Source organism: Mustela nigripes, chromosome 2, assembly GCF_022355385.1.
Source record: "Mustela nigripes isolate SB6536 chromosome 2, MUSNIG.SB6536, whole genome shotgun sequence".
Taxonomy (NCBI): Eukaryota; Metazoa; Chordata; class Mammalia; order Carnivora; family Mustelidae; genus Mustela; species Mustela nigripes.
In genome coordinates this window covers 14,873,282-14,891,033 of record NC_081558.1, presented here as the reverse complement: position 1 = coordinate 14,891,033, position 17,752 = coordinate 14,873,282, and the positions used below count along the sequence as shown (strand labels likewise).

Here is a 17,752-nt window from a genome sequence, read left to right as displayed (position 1 = left end):
GGTTCTGCCTCAGGAGCATGGCCCAAAGGAGAGCTCAGACATGCCCCTATTAGTCAGCAGTTGAGAGCACGTTGGTGTCATGAGGGGCACGGTGATGAGAGCAACACGAGGGCCTTGACAAAGGGTGGGTGGCAGCCAGGCACCATCTCTGCACGTTAAAAACAAGGCACAACCCAAGAGAATTGAAAACACGTTTGAACAAAAATGTGTAGGGGTACATTCACAATGGCAGCACTACTCACAACAGTTAAAAGGAAGCAGCAACCCAAATGCCCACCAGTGGAGGAACCCGTAAGCAAGCTGGTCCGTCTACAGAGTGTAATATTATTCAGCTTTCGGGAATGAAATTCTGATTCATGCTAGGTCGATGAACCTTCAAGTCATTTGAGTGAGAGAAGCTAGACCTGAAAGGCCACGCATATGATCCCATTTGTGGCATGTCCAGAACAGGCAAATCAGAGCTTGAGAGCAGATTAGAGGCTGCCAGGGGCTGGAGAGAAGGTGAGTGGAACTGACTGTTAATGGGGACAAGGTTTCCTTTTGAGCTGATGAAAATGTGCTGGAACTAGACACGTGTTGGTTGTACATTGTGAAGGTATTTAGTGCCACTGAACTGTACACATTGAATGGTTAATTTTATGTGACTTTCATGTTAAAAAGAAAAAAAAAAAAAAAAAAACACAACCCACAAAACCCAAACCACCCTAGGCACATGGAGGCTGGCTGATGTGTTTTCTAGGAACACAGGAAATAGGACACTAGGTGAGCAAGCGTGTCTGGGGTGAGGGCCAGGGAGGAACAGGCAGCTGTGGGCCAAATGTTTGAGGTCCTAGGGGTCCACTCTCCTCCAGGCGAGGCTGTTCTGGAGGAACATCATCAGTAAAGGAGAGGACTCAGGTTTCTACCAGGTCCTCCAATCTGGGGCCTGGGCTCTGTCGCTCTGCAGAACTCCCTGATGCCCACTCACCAAGCGGCCCCCCACTGCCCTGGGAAGAGGGCAAAAGCTGTCTCTGGAGTGGTGCACAAAAGGGACAACGCGACAAAGACAAAGCGAGTGATGGCTCCTGCAAATTATTTTACTTTGAATATATAGGAAAAGAAATCCACAAATGGGAATCTATGTTCTATGGTTATGTCTTTTAAACAATGTTTTGTATTTACAAAATTTTTTTTCCTGATTAAAAGCACCAGCTGAAGTTACAGGCTGCTAAAACCATAGATATTACAAACCCATTAAAAGACAGTATGCCAAACATACTTATTAAAAACCCTTAACAAAACAGAGACAATGCAATCAACAAATTTACCCACTGCACCAGGCAGCCCTTTTCTGATTTCCTTGCCAGTGTTCCCAATAATGGGGTGTGGAGTGCTTACCCCAGGGAGAGGACCCTCGCTTCACCCATGGATGACTGCAAACACCCAGCACGGGGGAGGCAGCGGTGTGCGCATGCGTGCCAGGGAACCTGGGATCTCCCAGCCCAATCCCCCAAACCTACAGGCCCTGAGGACCCCAGGAGGAGGTGGGAGGAACATACGACAGTCAGAAGAGCTTTCAGTAATTTACCTGCCAACAGGGATCTTTCTGCTGCTCCCTTGCATTGCTATACACTGAAAGGCTTGGAGTTTTTAATCTGGTCTTCCTAAACACTTAGTTATGACACTGTGTAAGGTCTCCCTGGGGGCTCACTTGCTGCCTGTCTTAAATTCTGATGACTGAGTGAGAAACTGTGAGGCACTCAATTTGGACTTGCAGGAAGGTACTTACGACAGCTTTATGTAACCAGAAGATGCTACGGGAAAGGGGAGGTTCAAAGCTTGCACATGCAGAAATGCATGTACACCCGGTTTGGCTTCCATAAAGCTAGAGTGAATATTAAATATCGAGTACTGAATTTTTAGCTGTAAACATAAAAACTTATCCTTAACTTTACATGAACATAGATAACAGAGTGGTCACTAAAAGCACTTTAACATCGGGACAGATGTTAAGTTTTGAGGTTCTTATTTCAACTGCTCTACATAAAAAATGCCCTAGAAGCAAAGAAAGGTTTAAATAAATATGCAGAGACAAACATGATGCACAGCGTGATCGAAGTAATGAGGGTCTGGAGAGGTCAGGCGGTGCGGGGTCTAGGCCAGTAGGGGCAGCCTATGGCAAGGGGAGGGGGGGGGCTCTGTCCCGTGGATGGAGGGGAGGGCCTAGGGGATACCCTTGAGTGGGGGAGGAAGACAGGACAGGGCAGCTCATGGCCACATGTCACACCCTCCTCTGTAGGCCTCCCAGGCCCGGGGAGGGCGGGGTCAGCCAAGAAGGTGGCCCTGAGCAGCACAGGACAGTGCTAGGCTCTCCTGGGTGACCCAGGATGCCACACAGATGGTGGGTCCTCTTATGACAAGCCCCGGCCAGCCCATGCCTCCAATCAGCAGCTCACTTTGCATGCCTGTCGCTGGCCCCCAGTGGCCTGATGCTGGCCTGGGAAGGGCACTGGCCCTGCGCAGGGAGGTCTGCTGACAGCCCTGCTTGTGGCTAAGGCACACTCAGGCCTCAGGGCCTGAGCAGCTGACCTGAGTGATCCCAGTGTTCCTTCTGTCAGACACTGAGGCTTTGAAAAGCAGCCCTCACAGTGTAAGGATAACAAGATGCAAACTAACAAGCCACCTGACTAGCAAGACCACTCACCACTCCTCTGTGGGGGAATGCTCCCAGGCACTGGAAGCTGGAGGATGTGGTAACCTCCACTGCCCCCAATGCCCCCATCACCACGGGGAACTCCCTCAGTTATCCAAGAGGAGCACAAAGAACCAAGCATGGTTGTCTGGGCCTGGCAGAGCCTCCTGGGGTCCAGCTCAGGGAGAGCTTTCAGTCCTGTCCCAAGACCCAAGGTGGGTAGGTCTCCTCATCCTTCCTCCTGAGAGCAGCATGAGGGACCAGGCTCTGCAAATGTCTTCTGCTGAGGAGGCCACAGAGTTGCCAGGAAGCAAGCCCCTTCTTCGTTCAGGCACCCTGAGTTGGGCTGAGGAGGGTCCCCTCCCTTTTCCTCTGCTTCCTGCCCAGCAGTATGGATGCTGATGGGGGAAGGCGGCTGGCACCAACAGGAGTCTCAGCCCCCCGCCCCAGCTCCATAAATCACCACACACACACACGCACACACGTGCACACCCGTGTCTACAAGAACGTGCACCTCCACGGCTGGACACGGACTCCAGTCAAGGTGCAGATGTTTTGGAAGCCGAGTTCCTGGATTCCCCAGGATTTCGAACCAGAGGTCCTGGCTGTCAGATGGGGGGACACTGGGCAGAAAGGCAAGCTGGGAAAGTGTTATGGTAGGATGTGCATTTTTGTCCCTGACATGCGCCATCACTTCTTCCCTCCCATTCTGGGGCAGAAACTGGCGTTTTGCCTCTGGGCTCTGGAAGCTGCTGTGAACAGAGGAAACACTCCAGCCAGGCACAGGGGCCCAGGCGACGGAAGTCACGTGGCAACGCACCAGTGGTACCACCCACCCTGGCAACTGGTACCCCACTCCCCGCCCAGACACGCTCCCTTGAAGGCGTGACTCAGACGTGGAAGCAGAACTGGCAATTCAAGTCCACTTTAAAGGATGGCTCTGGAAAGTTGGCTCCAACATCCCACCTGCAAGCCTCAGCATTGGGGTCTTGTTACATGGTGGGAGTGGCTGGCCAGCCCTTCCTGGGAGGGCGGAATCAGCCCTGCACACTGCCTGGGGACCTGGAAGCTCTGAAGACAGTCAGAAAAGAGGCCTGGGGACACCCACTCCAGCACACCTCCAAGGAAAGCTCAAGTGCCGTCTGGATGGAAGTAGGGGATATGCCGGGCCCCACAGAGGCCCTAAGAAGCTGGGCAGCTCCCTCCAGGAGCCTCACAGGAGGCTGGCCAGGCTCGTATTGGGTCCATTCTGAGCTTGGAACTGCACGGGGGGTGGGCCGTCCGTCCACTGCAGAGGGCAGAGAACACACAGGTGAGGTCTTTCCTAAGAAGGAGCAGAGCTGTGCCAGGCTGTGTGTCTGCTCTGGACTGCTGCTCTCTTTGGGCTGAATGCCCGGCCAGGGCCCTTTCTCCTCCACACCTCAGTCAGTCAGTGCGGCCCCAGGAAGCACCATGTATCACCCACTTGGGGACTGATGCCACCTCTCCCATCCGAGGGGGCCCCTGAGTCTAAGCTGAGCTAGGGATTGCTGGAGACACGCAAGGAGATGACAGCCAAGCGTGTACTTCCCTTCTCAGGGAATGTGCCCCCTGGAGGTCACAAGGCAAGTGAGCAGGCGCTGAGGAGTCACCCAGTACCCCCATTTTACCTCCCCAAACCCAGGTCCTATACCGTGATGAGGTTGTGTTCAGGGAGACTGCAGGCTTCAATGTGGTCCTGGAGCAGTTGCTGGGAGAAGTTCTGGTGCATCTGGGCGGCTTCATGGGCGTCCATGGCATTCCCACAGGCCTTGTTCAGGTCTAAGGGTGGGACACATACATAGGGTGGATCCACCTTGCCCAGCCCCACGTCTTCCCCTTGGACGTGGGTAGAGCCCTAAGGTCAAAGCCCACTCTGCCAGAGAGTTCTTGTATATCTGGCATGCCACCTGCCCTAAGCCATGCCTGTCTCAGGGTCAGCAAAGCCCACTGCCAACAGCGCTCACACATGCCCCCCTGAGCTCCTGAGTCACATTCGTGGAGGTGGGTGAGCAGTGTGGGTGACACAAGGGTCGGCTGGGCAGTGAGAGCCTCAGGGCTGCGCCCTGTGGACTCTGGCCCTCCTGGGGAGGTCCTGGCCAAGTCCCAGGCACAAAGAAACTCACCAGAGCAGAGTACCCAATACCCCCTCCGGAAGCAGAGACACTGCATGGGCCTACAACCCCACTGCACACCCTCTGCCTCCTCCCCAGAGCCCTCGGCAAGACTCTGGATTTTAGGGGTGCCTGGGTGGCTCTTGGTTAAGCATCTGCCTTCGACTCAGGTCATGATCCCAGGGTCCTGGGATCCAGCCCCGCATAGGGCTACCTGTTTAGCAGGGAGTCAGTCTGCTTCTCCCTCTCCCCCTGCTCATGCTGTTTCTTTCTCAAATAAATAAAATCTTAAAAAAAAAAAAAAAAAAAAAAAGACGCTGGATTTTAATAGTCCAATCTAAAGAAGGGATCAGCAGTAACGACACTGACACCTGCTGAGAGCCTCCTGGGCACCCAGAGTGTCCTGGCCAGTACCGTTCAATAGGGACGACTGCCACAGCTATTCACGGAGAGGGAAACTGAGGGCGGGGGCTAGGACTCACAGCCCACATCTTCGCCCAGACTCCAAGAAATGGCCTTGTAGAGAGGGCGGACCGCTCCTGTGTGGAGGTGATGTCATGAATAAGCCTAGTGTCTACTGCCCCCAAATGGGGCCTGCCGTGGTGCCTGAGCATATGCTAGAACTGGGAGTGTGGCATGCAGAGGCCCAGTCTGGGCACAAGTTCATCAGGGCTTACCTGAGCTCTTTCAGATTCGGGCTCCCAACAGCCCTGATGCCTGGGCAGGGCTGGCCGTTGTACTCACCTCTCAGCAGGGCTGAGGACCACAGCTGCACGGACATGTCTGGGATCTTGCTAGCCAGCTGCATGGCAGGCACCACCATGTTGTTACTCTCCTGTTGACCGAGAGCAGCCAGGGAAGGGCGTGGGGGCTGCGGCCAGTGGCAGGGACAGCCCAGCACCCATCTACCACCCCCAGCCCAGGCTGTGCCCTCCTGCTGCTGCCTGGAAGGCTCCTACTCCTACTCCAGAGCCCATCTCAAATGACCTCCTCTGATGTACTCTTCAACCGCCACAGAAGAAAATGAACTGCACCCGCTTTCCGCTCTCATGGGGACGCTGCTGGCCCTGCACGAGTCTACGCGCCTTTGTCTCTAACCAGAACATCAGAGGTAGTTAGCTCTGGACCCAGAACAGAAGCCGGTTAGAAATGCACATTCAGGGGCGCCTGGGTGGCTCAGTGGGTTAAAGCCACTGCCTTCGGCTCAGGTCATAGCCCCAGAGTCCTGGGATCGAGCCCCACATCAGGCTCTGCTCAGCAGGGAGCCCGCTTCCCTTCCTCTCTCTCTGCCTGCCTCTGCCTGCTTGTGATCTCTGTCTGTCAAATTAAAAAAAAAAAAAAAAAAAAAAAAAAAAAAAAAAAGCACATTCAGAGACCCCAGGGCGGGGCCTGGGAGGAGGAAGCAGTCTGCCCCGGTGGGGGTGAGGAGGGCTGAACAGATAGGAGGAAGAGGCAGGGCGGTGTCTCTTCTATATACAAGCCCACTTTCATGGGAGGCTACCTGACATGTGGTTCTGTGGGACACCAGGGCACGCTAACTCTCCAACCCCAACTGTGTGACTTTATAATGCTGCCCCCCTTAATCCTTAGGATGTGCCGAGAGGGGGCGGGGGGACCTCAACACCCATTCCTGACCCCATGATGACTGGCAGCACTGTTCCGACCCTGCTCAACCTGGGGACAACAAGCTCTGCTGGCCTGGATGCAGGATTCAAGGTGACAGACAGGGAAGAACTCCCAGTGCAGCAGCCACTGGCAGATACTCGCACATAGACGAGAGATTTGTAAACCCTCCAAACCAGCTCCCGAGGCCTAGCTTCAACACAGGCAGGACTGTTCAAAACACAAAAGCGCAATGACTTCACACTGCCCCACAGTGGGCACCTCAAAGATGAGCTCCAGGTGGGTCTCTAACCTTTTCAGAATTGAATAAAGTCTTTCCAAGACCTCAGAATGCCCAACAGAACACGAAAAACTACTCTTCTCCTCGAGACCTGGGTTGGACCTCTGTCTGGAAGCTGCCAGGAGAGGACTCATGGAGCAGTGGGGAGGTTACTGAGATAAGGTCACGGAGGGGCACAGGATACAAACTGCTGCTAGGTGGTAGTACACAAGCACCGTGCTGGTCCCCTCTTGGCCCAGCCCCGGGCACTCACTCTGTGGTTCCCCAGCACATAGAAGATGTGGCCCAGGAGCACAAGGGAGCAGGCTGTGAGCCGGTTCAGGTCCTCTGCATTGGACATCTTCAGAGTTTCTCGAAGAAATCGCCTATGTGAGAACAGATGCTGAAGGCCCATTGGACGCCTTATCAGTAGGCAGAGGCTGCAGCCACCTCAAGGACCTGAGCACATGCTGTCAGGGAGCACACCGAGGGCCAGCCCAAGAGGCGCCAGGCAGGGGCAACCTGTCCTCTCCCCGTACTCACTTGGCCTCATTGTATCGTCCCTGGAAGAAGGAGAAGAGTCCGCGCACGTAGAAAGCTGCTGCTCGCAGGCAGTGTGAGCTGACAAGAGAGATGGGCACACTTTGGTGGTGTTTTTGCGAGTGCAGCAGGTTTCCAAAGGGGAGTAAGAAGAGAGGGGCGAGAGGCATCGGGGACACAGGGCGGATGGGTCCCATGAGCACCGGCGCCACCCCGTGAGCAACGAAAGCATGAAGACAACAGGTCCGGTGGGCACTCAGCTCTTGGGCCGCCTACCTGACAGGGAAGCTATGGTCCGGATTGATCCTTTCCAACAAACTGTACAGCTGTGGCAGAAATGTCAGTTAGGATCGTTTTGCATTTTGAAACACAGGAAAATTCAGCCTCAAATTCACCACTAAATTTGACTAGGGCTGCTTGCATCTTCTCAACCCGAGAGCACCACGCCCTCACCCCGAATCCCATGCCTGAGTAACCTGAGTGGGGAGTGGGGTCAGGACCTTCGAGGACAGGTTTGGGCACTACAGAGACTGCATGGAGCTGTTTACTTCCTAAGCGCCCCCCGCCACCACCTGATGGCAATCATGGCCTCCAGTGTGAGGAGTTAAGGTTGGGGTCCTCACAGCGTTAGCCTGCCCCACATCAGAGGGGGCTGGGTGGTCAGAGCAGTGGCTCAGTCTCAGCCTTTGTATGGTCAGAAGAGCCCAGTGCGGGGGAGCGCGGTGGGAAGACTGGCCCACATGGGTCTTATGGGCCGGGGGTTTATCTGGAGGTGCAGGAATCCTGGGAGGCTCTGATAGGCAGCCACGGAACTGACGTTCTAGGTCTCCTCTGGCTGCCAAGGAGGAAGGAGGGGTAAAGGACATGGCTAAAGTGAGCTGAAGCTGCTTCCAGTGCCCCACAGCACCTCCAGGAGGCAGACACTGGGAAGGCAAAGACACACGGAAGACAAGCTCTCCCATGACCCATCAAGTGTGACCCACAGAGCCCACTCCTAGTCCTAGACGACACTGCCCTAACTGCTAACTGCTGGAGCAGACAAGGCTGGGCCTTCTGCTCCCCGGAGCCCAATGCATCCAAACCCAGAAGCTGGGAGGTTGGCTAACCTTTCTCTAGACTAAAGATAAAATGAAAGGAGGTGGAACAGCAACTAAATCTCGATACTCTGGAGGCAGGAGGCTAGGGCTGGGAGTGGGTAACCCTAGGGCTGAGGGGATGCCCAGGGCTGAAGGGACTCGTAGGGCTGAGGGTCGCACAGGGAACCTGGTGTGAAGCACCTGTCCTCCAAGGACATGCCCTACTGGAAGGTGAAACTTTGGGGCTGCTGAGATCGGCTGGTACCCAGGACCACCCCAACCCCACCGCCCCGAGTAAGAGTTGAAAAGATACCAAACATGAAGCATGTCACCTACTACCTCTTGGTGTCTATTTCCTTCCCGTATATACACACTCGCCAGATTGGTCACGATGAAGGCCCACAGCTCCTGGTGGTTGGTGAGCTAGAATGGGACACATGGACATTAGAGGGTCAGGCCAGGCAGAGCCCCATCACACTGAGGCCACTCAGTGGCAGCTGAGCCATCCAATCCTCCAGGGAAGCTAATCTGGAATCATGCTTTTTCTTTCCTTTCAGACAGATCCCCCTACCTGCCTCCCAGACCCCAGAAACATAGAGCTGTTAGCTCTCTTTACTGTAAAACCATCCTCTACAATAGGAGAAACTTAGGAAACAGAAAAGGAAAATCAGCTGCCCCTGATCCTGCCCTGAGAACACACTACACTTCAGTCTCTTTTCTGCTTGTTTCCCAAGACTGAGACCCAGACACGCCCTCCCTCCACACCACAAGCAGTGACCCCTGCGACCCCAGGGTGGGCTGACACAGCAGAGGCCCGGGCTGGCCCTGGGAAGGCCGCTGTCAGGAGGGTAACAGAGGCTGTTGGGCACCACAGACGCTGCTCATAGCTGCTGGTGGGTGGACCACTGTCCTCAGTTATCGGGAAATGAGGACAGTCCAGCAAGAGACCAATTTGAACAGCCCGAGCAGTATCAGGATCCTGGTTCCCAGCAGGGCGGAGTGAGCACAGCGGTGCAGGAGGCTGGGGCTGCCTAGGAAATGCAGCCCCCCCCACCCCGGACCCTGGCATGCACTGAGGGGGCCCAGGAGGTCTTCTGCTGCGAGTATCATGCTCTAGTTTGCTGTAGGACCACAGGAAGAGCACGTGTCTAGGCCCAGGGTCTGAGCGTGTATCCTGGCCGCACCGCTTCCCACGTGGCCTGTAGGAGTGCCGTGTGGGAAGAACGCCTCCCCTGAGGCGCATACCATCAAAGCAGCAGCAGCAGCAGCAGCCCCTAGGTGCATGTTGAGATGGGGAGGCTCACGGCCATGGGGTAATTGCAGGGAATAGGGCAGCCGTGTATGGGTGTCCCGGTACCACTGCAGCCAGCAGTGCGAGCCTCCCAGGGCCCAGACGAGTGGGCAAGGACAAAGAGGCTCAGAAGGCCATGCGAGTGGGTCCCCTGCCCACTCTTCAGACTCTGGCATGCTGCCAGAGGCTCCTCCATGTTGTCAAGACCAACGGCGGGGCTGGCAGCATCCAGAGCCACATGGAACGTCTCAGAGGAGCAGTAATGCCTCTGAACCCAACCCCAGGAGCAAAGAGATCTGGAGAGTAGCACAAGGGGACAGAGCAGAACTCCTCATCTGACAGAGTGCAAACTGCCCCCACTGCCCCCCTCTGCTTGCGCCCCCCTCAGGACCCTGGTGGGGGGAGGTGTTGCCAGCCTCCTTTTCCTGTGGGGACACCAAGGCCAAGGTGGGGATGTGCTTATCTGGTCCTGGAACAAGTCAGGCAGAACCGAGACCTGGCCCCGGGCTATCAACTCCCATGCCTGGGGTGGCCCTGTCTAGGGGGACGCACCAGCTTCCTCCCGGGGCCTGTTGCAATCCTGTCTGAGGTGAGGACGTCGCCCCAGCAGAGCTCCTTTATGACCCCCCGGGGCAATCAGCCTGCCGCAGTGTGAGAGCAGACCCAGTACGGCTGCAGGGGTGACTCCAGGGAGCCCCAGAGCCCTGCCGAGGGACTGCATCTTCAGCTGTAACAGGAGCCAACACCAACCCGCAGGTTATCAGGAAGGCTGGGAATTGGGAGTGCAAGCAGCTGAACAGGTCGTGGCACCAGTGGGCACTGGGCTCTCCCTGACGGAGGCCCTCCAGGTTCACCCCACCCCAGGCTGGCCAAAGGCCTCCTTGCCCAAAGCTATCCCTCGTCATACTGTGCTGCCAGTGCTGGCCTTGCCGCAGAAAGGCCTGGATAAACGGCACGTCACTGCCACGGCCGGCGTCAGGCTGAATGCTGCAGAGTCACCCACCAAGCACGGTTTTGTGCAGAGGTTGTACTCCTCACAGACCGTGCCCGGTTCCTCACTGAGAGGCACCGCCCGCCCCTGGCAGTGAGGGCCGGCACCTTACCCGCAGGGCTGTGGTAAACTGGGCTTCTGCATTGTCCATGCAGTTGACGGAGACGCAGTACAGGCCCTGGAAGGAGGAGGCACAGAGGGCTTGAGGCCACGCAGACTGCCCAGGGCTGCACGACTCGACAAGTGACTGCTGAGCTGGCTACCTCTGCGCTTTACTCCCGCAAAGGCGCATAAAGATGGCATGCTTAATGATTCCCTACCTCCCGGGACCCAACTCCACTCCAACCTCAGATGCTTATCAGAATACGGCCCACTGGAACCATTCTGGGTCCCGCCTGGGGCAGCTGTCATGGGATTTCTCGCTGGAAGGGGGCCGGGGGTGGGCAGGCCCGGGCACTTACCAGCAGTGTGTGCAGCTGTGCCGCGTGGTTGGAGAAGAGCCGGGGGGACTGCTGGCACAGCTGGCAGACCTGGGAAATCTGCCAGGAAAGAGCAAGATCACCGTCACGTGGTCTCTATGGTGGCACCTGGTGTCCCACTGGCCTTTGGGAGACCCCTAAAGCTGACAGGTGTGCCACAAAGTCCCAGCAGATGCATCTGTCACAAGGGCCAAGTGCAGCCCTGACCTCCTTAAGAACAACAACCCTTGTCCATTACTCCCACTTTACCCTCCTTTTCTAACACGGGTCTCAGCCGTACAGCACCTTACCCCTACTCAGGGCCCCCCCCCCCACTCTCTCAAGAACATAAACATCAGAGAGTATGGATTGGGGCAGGAGGAATGCTAGGATCCCTGCCAGGGAACCCCAAATCCTCAGACCCTGTGTTCTTGGGGCATGCAAACTTTTAGGGAAGGAGCACTGATTTGTCACATCCATCGGGGCCATGACCTAACAAAGTACAGTGAAATGACAAGATTCAGATGTTCTGCTGCCACACACTGGGCAAATTTACACTTTCCCATGGACGACTTCTGAGACCCGGCCAGCTCCAACAGCTCTCCCACCCACGCATGTGGCCTCTGGCAGCATTACCTCCTGCAGTGCGGTGGCCTTATGTCCCGTGACAAGCCTGCACATGATGATGTGCTCGAGCAGGATGACTTGGAAGGAGGACAGGATGGGGCTGCAGTCAAGCACTGGGGGCGAGAGGCGGGGGTGAGCACTCAATGCGCAGCTAGAGGAGACCCAAGGAGACGGACACAGAGCCTCCTCAGGACTCTGCGTCCTCCCACCTCCTGCCACACTGGGCCCCTGGCTGCCCAGGCCTAAGCCCATTTGCTCTGCAAGGCACGAGTTCAGCACCAGCTCTGTCACCTCTGTCGGTGCCGACTGCACCCTAGAGTGAGGGGTTCATCTCCCTATCCAGGTGGGAAGACAGGCCCGGAGCCAGGTTTTAGTGACCAGAGCGTTCTAAGAGGAAGAAATCCCTGGAAAGATCCGCCTTCCATCCTCACTCTACTGTGACCCAGGGACATGCTCCATAACGCTCTGCATGCAGTGGGTTCTAGAAATGCTGCAGGAGCCCAGGAGAGTGAAAATGAGCAACAGGCCCCAGGCAGCAGTGAGGGAACCCAGCTCTTGGCTTCCCTGAGAGGCTGTCCTCATACTGGAGCCAGACGGCACCCACAGCCCTTTCCCAGCTCATCTGGAGGGAGAGAACCACCATCCCCGTGGGCTTTGGTTCTCTAGTTCTGAAGGCTCCACCCCCAGCAGCACTGATGAGGGCACAGGATTATCAGGGGTGCCGAGCCAGCCAGGGACATGGACGGCTCTGCGTTCCTACTAATCAAAGGTCCCTGGTCCCACAGGATGGATTAGCTGAGCTTCCAGGAAGAACCCATAACCTCCAGAGGACCTGTTGCTAGTCCGGGACATCTGAGTTCCAGTCCCAGCCTCACCCGGCATGATCCATGTCACAGCACTGAGAACAGACTGCAAAAGCAGCCACCGTCTGTTTCAACTGAGCACTGCTGTCCCAACAGGCCCAGCTTGGGACCCACAAACCCTCATAGTCATCTTGAGCAGTGAGGGGATAGGACAGACATGGCACAAGAGCATTTCTGGCCTGGGATTGAGGATCAAGCCTAAGGCTTGGCCTGGTCTGCTCCAACCCGAGACCACTCCCATCTTCCAACTGGGTTAACAAGACCCACGGGGTGGGGGATTCATGGTGACTGCTCAAGGCTGCTGTCATTCCGGGTTTTTCAGGCCAGCACAAGAGGTGGTACTCAGGCCACCCACCAGGGGGCGCTGTGACTACATGCCCCGCCAAGTAGAGTCCAGTCCGCGGAGACTTACTTTTGAGCTTCTCCAGCTGCATGAGCGCTTTGTCTGTGTACTTCTGTGCTTTCTCCAGGTAGCCAGCCTGCATGGAGTGCATCACGGTCACCTGGCGACAAGACCAGACAGTGGTGGTCACTGTGATCCTCCTCTCCCCGCTGCAGCCATGGCCCCCGTCCCCTGGAGACTCACCAGGTAAACGAGCACACACATGTGCTCCTTGGGCAGCCAGTGGAAGAGGTCAGCGGGGTTGCTGGGCAGGATCTCATCATCGTGCAGTGTGGAGATGGTCTGGATGCATTGCTGCAGCTGCTTCAAGCACGGCTTCACACTCTTCACCTGCAGTGGGAGAGAGGTGCCAAGAAGCTGATGGGCTGCCGACTCCCACCGGGGCCAGGCCCCTTAGGATACGAGGCCCCCATGGGGTCAGCTAGCCACGTCCTGCCTGTCCAGTCACCTCTCAGGCCCTTCCTCCCAGGAGCTCCTGCTATGCTCACTGCCTACAGGAGACCCACCCCCTGATGGGTCAGCCGGCTCTTGGGGCACAGGGTTGGGCCAGGGAGGTCATTTGGGGGACCAAAACTTCGCCACCACCCACTTTTGGGTCAAATCCCAAGGCCTGAGAGAAGCCTGTTCAAAGACCCTGCTAGAGCCATGTTCCTTCTTTGCTGTAGTGACCCCAGGAGAGGAAAGTAGGGCTGGGGCTGCTGGTTATCCTGAGGGTATGAAGCAACTCCCTGGGAGTCCCGTAGGTGCCATGGTTTGTACAGACTTGCCTCTCTATACTGGGAAGCCCTGTCCCAAGGCCCCCCTAGGCTACCTCTGCAGCCATCAGCTCAGCACGAGAGTTTGCTCTATACTCCTGTGTGTCGAGTATGGTGCTTAGCCCAACAGGCACAGCTGGGTGCAGATAGGGGAACAGAGGAGGCCCCTTACCAATCAGACACCCACTAGGCTCTACCCGTGGCCTCCCCGCACACCAGAGAGGTCCTGCCTGTGGCTGATCACTAGGCCGGGGCAGGGGAGGTTGGATGCAGCGGCACCCCCAAAAGGCTGCGGTGCTCTCGCACACACAGAAGCACCTGCTGCTCAGCCCCACAGGGATTACGGTCTACATCTAGATACAGCTGATCCTGTCAGTCCCTTCTCAAACTTCATAAAGCTGTCACCAGCTGGGGGATGGTGATCAGACACGGCCAGAGCACCTGCTCTGGGCCAGGCACCATGCCACAATGCTCACTGTATTCTCATGGATTCCACAAACTGCCCTGAGATGCCTTCAGCCATCCATGCTCTGAGCACACATCTGTGCCACCACTACCCCCTCCATGATGCTAGGACAAGGAGACCCCCATTCTCCAGTGCCCTCTGCCCATGGGGACAAAGCACCCGTACCAGACCATGACAAGGTGTGTAGGTAAGGCTGAGCCCCTAATGATAGACATATCACGTGGCCAGTGATAGGAGGCAACAGCAGAAGTGACGTCTTGGCCTAAAGCCCGCTCACAGCCTGCCCATTCCCCAACAGTCCTTGGGTGGGAGGCCCTACGTACCTGCCCGGCATCCAAGTAGTGGGTCACCTGGAGGACCAGGAAGAAGACACGCAGAGACTCCTTCTGGATGGGGTTCCCTTGCCAGTTCTCAACTATCTGTCCACAGAGGGTCAGCAGCGGATGCACTTCCTGTAGCTTGCGCTCCATCAGCAGCAGCTGGGGAGGGATGCATGGGTGCTGGGAGCACCTCTTGGTGCCCAGATCTGCCCCTCTCCAGGGGACCACCAGCACCGTACAGAGAGAGCACAAAACTAACCCGGGGCTGCTTCTTCCTTAGCACAAATCTCTGGAATCAGAGTTTCATTCTGAACCCGGCAGGGGCACCAGAGCCTCACCCTTGCTACAGCCTGCTGTGTATGAGGGTCAGGGACCCTAAGAGACTACACTGCAGCATATGAGTGGGGCCCGGCCTCAAGTCCTCCACACCAGCCCCCCTTCACCCAGTCTTGACTTACCATTCCTTTGCTGAGCAGGAATAGAGCCCTAGAAAAGAGAGGGTGAGTCAGTCTGTGAGGTCCTGGCACCTCCCAGGAAGACCGTGCTACCCCAATGTTCACAGGGACCCAATGTGCAGCAGTCCCTGGTGGTCTCCAGTGAGGTCTGTTTCATAGGCTGTTCTACTTCACCCTGTCTGATCTCTTTTTTGCCTGGCTAGGTGTTCATAAGGTTCAAAAGCCCAGAAGGCATAAACAGGGGCTGAGAAAGTGTGGAGGAGCGGAGTACAGAATGGCAAGCGTGCCACGAACCCAGCCTGGTGGACAGAGTAAAGGGGCTCCTTGTCAGCGGATAGTACTGGGCAAGCGCTGGTGGGAGGCTGGCGCTGCTGCTTTCCGGAGTCCCTGTGGCTGAGCAGAGCCCACTGGCCCCCAGTTTGTTCAAAAGCAAAGTTTCTGTTCTGCCAGTCTTTATAGAGTGCCTGTGTGCTACGACAGACACTCCCATCCAGCAGGTGCCATTCTCCCCATCTTCTGGGTGAGGAGACTGGGTGAGGTGGGGAGGTCACAGTCACACATAACAGATGTCTATGCTCTAGGCCACCATGTCATTCTCCGTTGTTACCTCATGGCCATCGAAATGTAAGGCTGGGAACTTTTTATCAAGGTTCCCACAGTGTCACATGTTAGTACCCTACGTCCGTGGTCAGAGGTTCTGGGCCAAATGATCTGCAGCTGCTATGCTCTGCTGGAGCCCACCCAGGCCGCCTGTCCTCAGTGGCACAGAGACCTGGCAGGAGACACTCTCGAGCGAACATGTATAGTGTTCAGCTGCCCCCATGCCCTGTGGGGCCTGAGTGGTGCCAGGAACCCAGTGACAGCTACAGCACAAAGCAGGCAGGAAAGGCCAGGAATGTGGGACCAGAGTGTGTGACAGCCACTGTCTCAGGGCAGGGTGGCCAAGAGTCCAGGACAGCCTGGAGGAAACTGAGTGACTCCAGTGGGCACTTTCAAGTCTCAAGTTCAGAGAACGGAGTCGGGGACAGTTTTTTCCCAACAGCTCCATGGGCTCAGATCAGCCCCTGTGAAACCAAATGTTCCAGAACCCTAAAGTATACAACAGAATAAGAGCACTGGAGCCTGATGCCTGCCTACTGCAGAGCTCTTTAAGGGGGGGGGGGGGGGAGACGTAGACTGGAGGCCTTTACAGAGGGTACACAGTGAAGCACCAGTGCCCTCTGACTCCTGACCATAGTGCACCAGTCTCCAGACCTCGGTCTAAGCAGTTCTGTAGGTAACATGAACTCATGTCCCCTCTTCTATACAAAAGTCCATTTCCTCGATCTCCTATTGTACATCTAAAGCTCCTCAGTGTCCCCTGAGCGGGGACACCGGGGCTGCCCGCAGGCACTGCCAAGCACACCATGTTTGCCCTCCGGGGGCACCACTCCTGCGTCTGTGCCTCCAAGGAACCAGCCCAGCACATCATATGAGCACTTTTTATCTTACGAGACACTAGATCCATGCAAGCTCCGAGAATGCAGGCTGCCCTCCCTTCCAGTCCACTCTCCCCTCCAACTCCACAAACCAACAGGGCAAGGGACATCAGGTGCTGCTTTCATCCTCGTGGTTTTTACTCTGTGCAAAAGCGATCCCCGTTTCTAGCCAGAGTGCCAATGCTCTTTGCTGCCCGGGACCAGACAGCCAGGCCGTCTCCAAGTAAGAGGGAGAGGGGTGTGGAGAGAGGGTGCCTACCGTGTGTACTCGGATCCCACCACCCGGGCGTACTCAGCCCCCACGCCCAGGAGGTCGCAGGCTGACACCAGGTCCTTCTCAAGTGTGTGCAGTTGCTAGAAAGGAGAGAGTAATGACACTTGCTTTACAGTACCTAATACCTGACCTTAGTGCTCTGCCGGTGACTTAAAACTGAACCCCCCCACACACCTACCAAATTGTTTCAGTGTCAGTTTTGAGCTAAATCAACCAAATCATCTCATCACGTTAATTACTTTGGGCGAACTCTACCTCGTCTAGTCTACGGTATAGATGATGATGGCTCAGAGAGGCAGGAGTTAACTCTTATGGGCACAGACCCCCAATACTTGGTGAGTGTGTCACTGCCTTTGGGGGCTAGTCACAGGGGAGGCACCCAGAGGGGCCCCAAGTGAGGAGGGACTCCCTCCGGGATAAGTGTCTAAAGACACTGTGAACAGGAAAGGCTCAACAGGTTCAGAAGTAAGTGCAGGTGCCGGGTCTTGGTCAGGGGTGTCGGCCCCTGCAGGGACCAAGGCAGGTGACTCACAGTCTGGCTGCACAGGCAGGTGACAGGGTTGTCATGGAGTGTGGGCAAGAGCAGCTTGGTAGGCAGGCTGGATCTGAGACAGAAGAGACTGGAGGCCAGCCAATGAGGGGGGAGGTGTGGGCAGAGCCCAGAACAAAAGAGGTGTCCCTCACAGTAGAGCATACCTGTGCCCATCCTGACCCCCAGCTGGCAGGCCTCTCCACTGTGGCCAGGAAGGCCCAGCCTAGAAAGGCCACTACCCCTGGAGTGTGTCAAAGCACTATGTCTGCAGAGCTGAAGGGAGGTTGGGCAGGGGACCTACATGGACACTCATGATCCAATAGGCAGTCCCCTGGACTCTTAGGTCAACTCTTTTTTTTTTTTTTTAAAAGATTTTTATTTATTTATTTGACAGAGAGAAATCACAAGCAAGCAGAGAGGCAGGCAGAGAGAGAGAGAGGAGGAAGCAGGCTCCCCGCTGAGCAGAGAGCCCGATGCGGGACTCGATCCCAGGACCCTGAGATCATGACCTGAGCCGAAGGCAGCGGCTTAACCCACA

General features: G+C 56.1%; 1 protein-coding gene across 2 annotated transcripts in view; it reads right to left on the bottom strand.

Moving 5' to 3' along the window:
• Positions 1-1,055: 1,055 nt before the first annotated feature.
• The window catches only part of MAU2 (MAU2 sister chromatid cohesion factor), a 26,094-nt gene continuing 9,397 nt past the window's right edge, over positions 1,056-17,752 (bottom strand). The window contains exons 5-19 of one of the 2 annotated variants that reach the window (XM_059389512.1): positions 16,668-16,762; positions 14,934-14,961; positions 14,479-14,634; positions 13,118-13,264; positions 12,944-13,034; positions 11,678-11,781; positions 11,045-11,122; positions 10,696-10,761; positions 8,638-8,724; positions 7,502-7,551; positions 7,229-7,306; positions 6,960-7,071; positions 5,548-5,638; positions 4,344-4,471; positions 1,056-3,959 (exon numbers count right to left, since the gene is read on the bottom strand). In XM_059389512.1, the coding sequence (XP_059245495.1) occupies positions 3,885-3,959; positions 4,344-4,471; positions 5,548-5,638; positions 6,960-7,071; positions 7,229-7,306; positions 7,502-7,551; positions 8,638-8,724; positions 10,696-10,761; positions 11,045-11,122; positions 11,678-11,781; positions 12,944-13,034; positions 13,118-13,264; positions 14,479-14,634; positions 14,934-14,961; positions 16,668-16,762 (1,386 nt within the window). In that variant the 3' untranslated portion in view covers positions 1,056-3,884. The remainder of the gene's footprint in view (positions 3,960-4,343; positions 4,472-5,547; positions 5,639-6,959; positions 7,072-7,228; positions 7,307-7,501; positions 7,552-8,637; positions 8,725-10,695; positions 10,762-11,044; positions 11,123-11,677; positions 11,782-12,943; positions 13,035-13,117; positions 13,265-14,478; positions 14,635-14,933; positions 14,962-16,667; positions 16,763-17,752) is intronic. The other variant, XM_059389513.1, reaches the window with a different exon arrangement.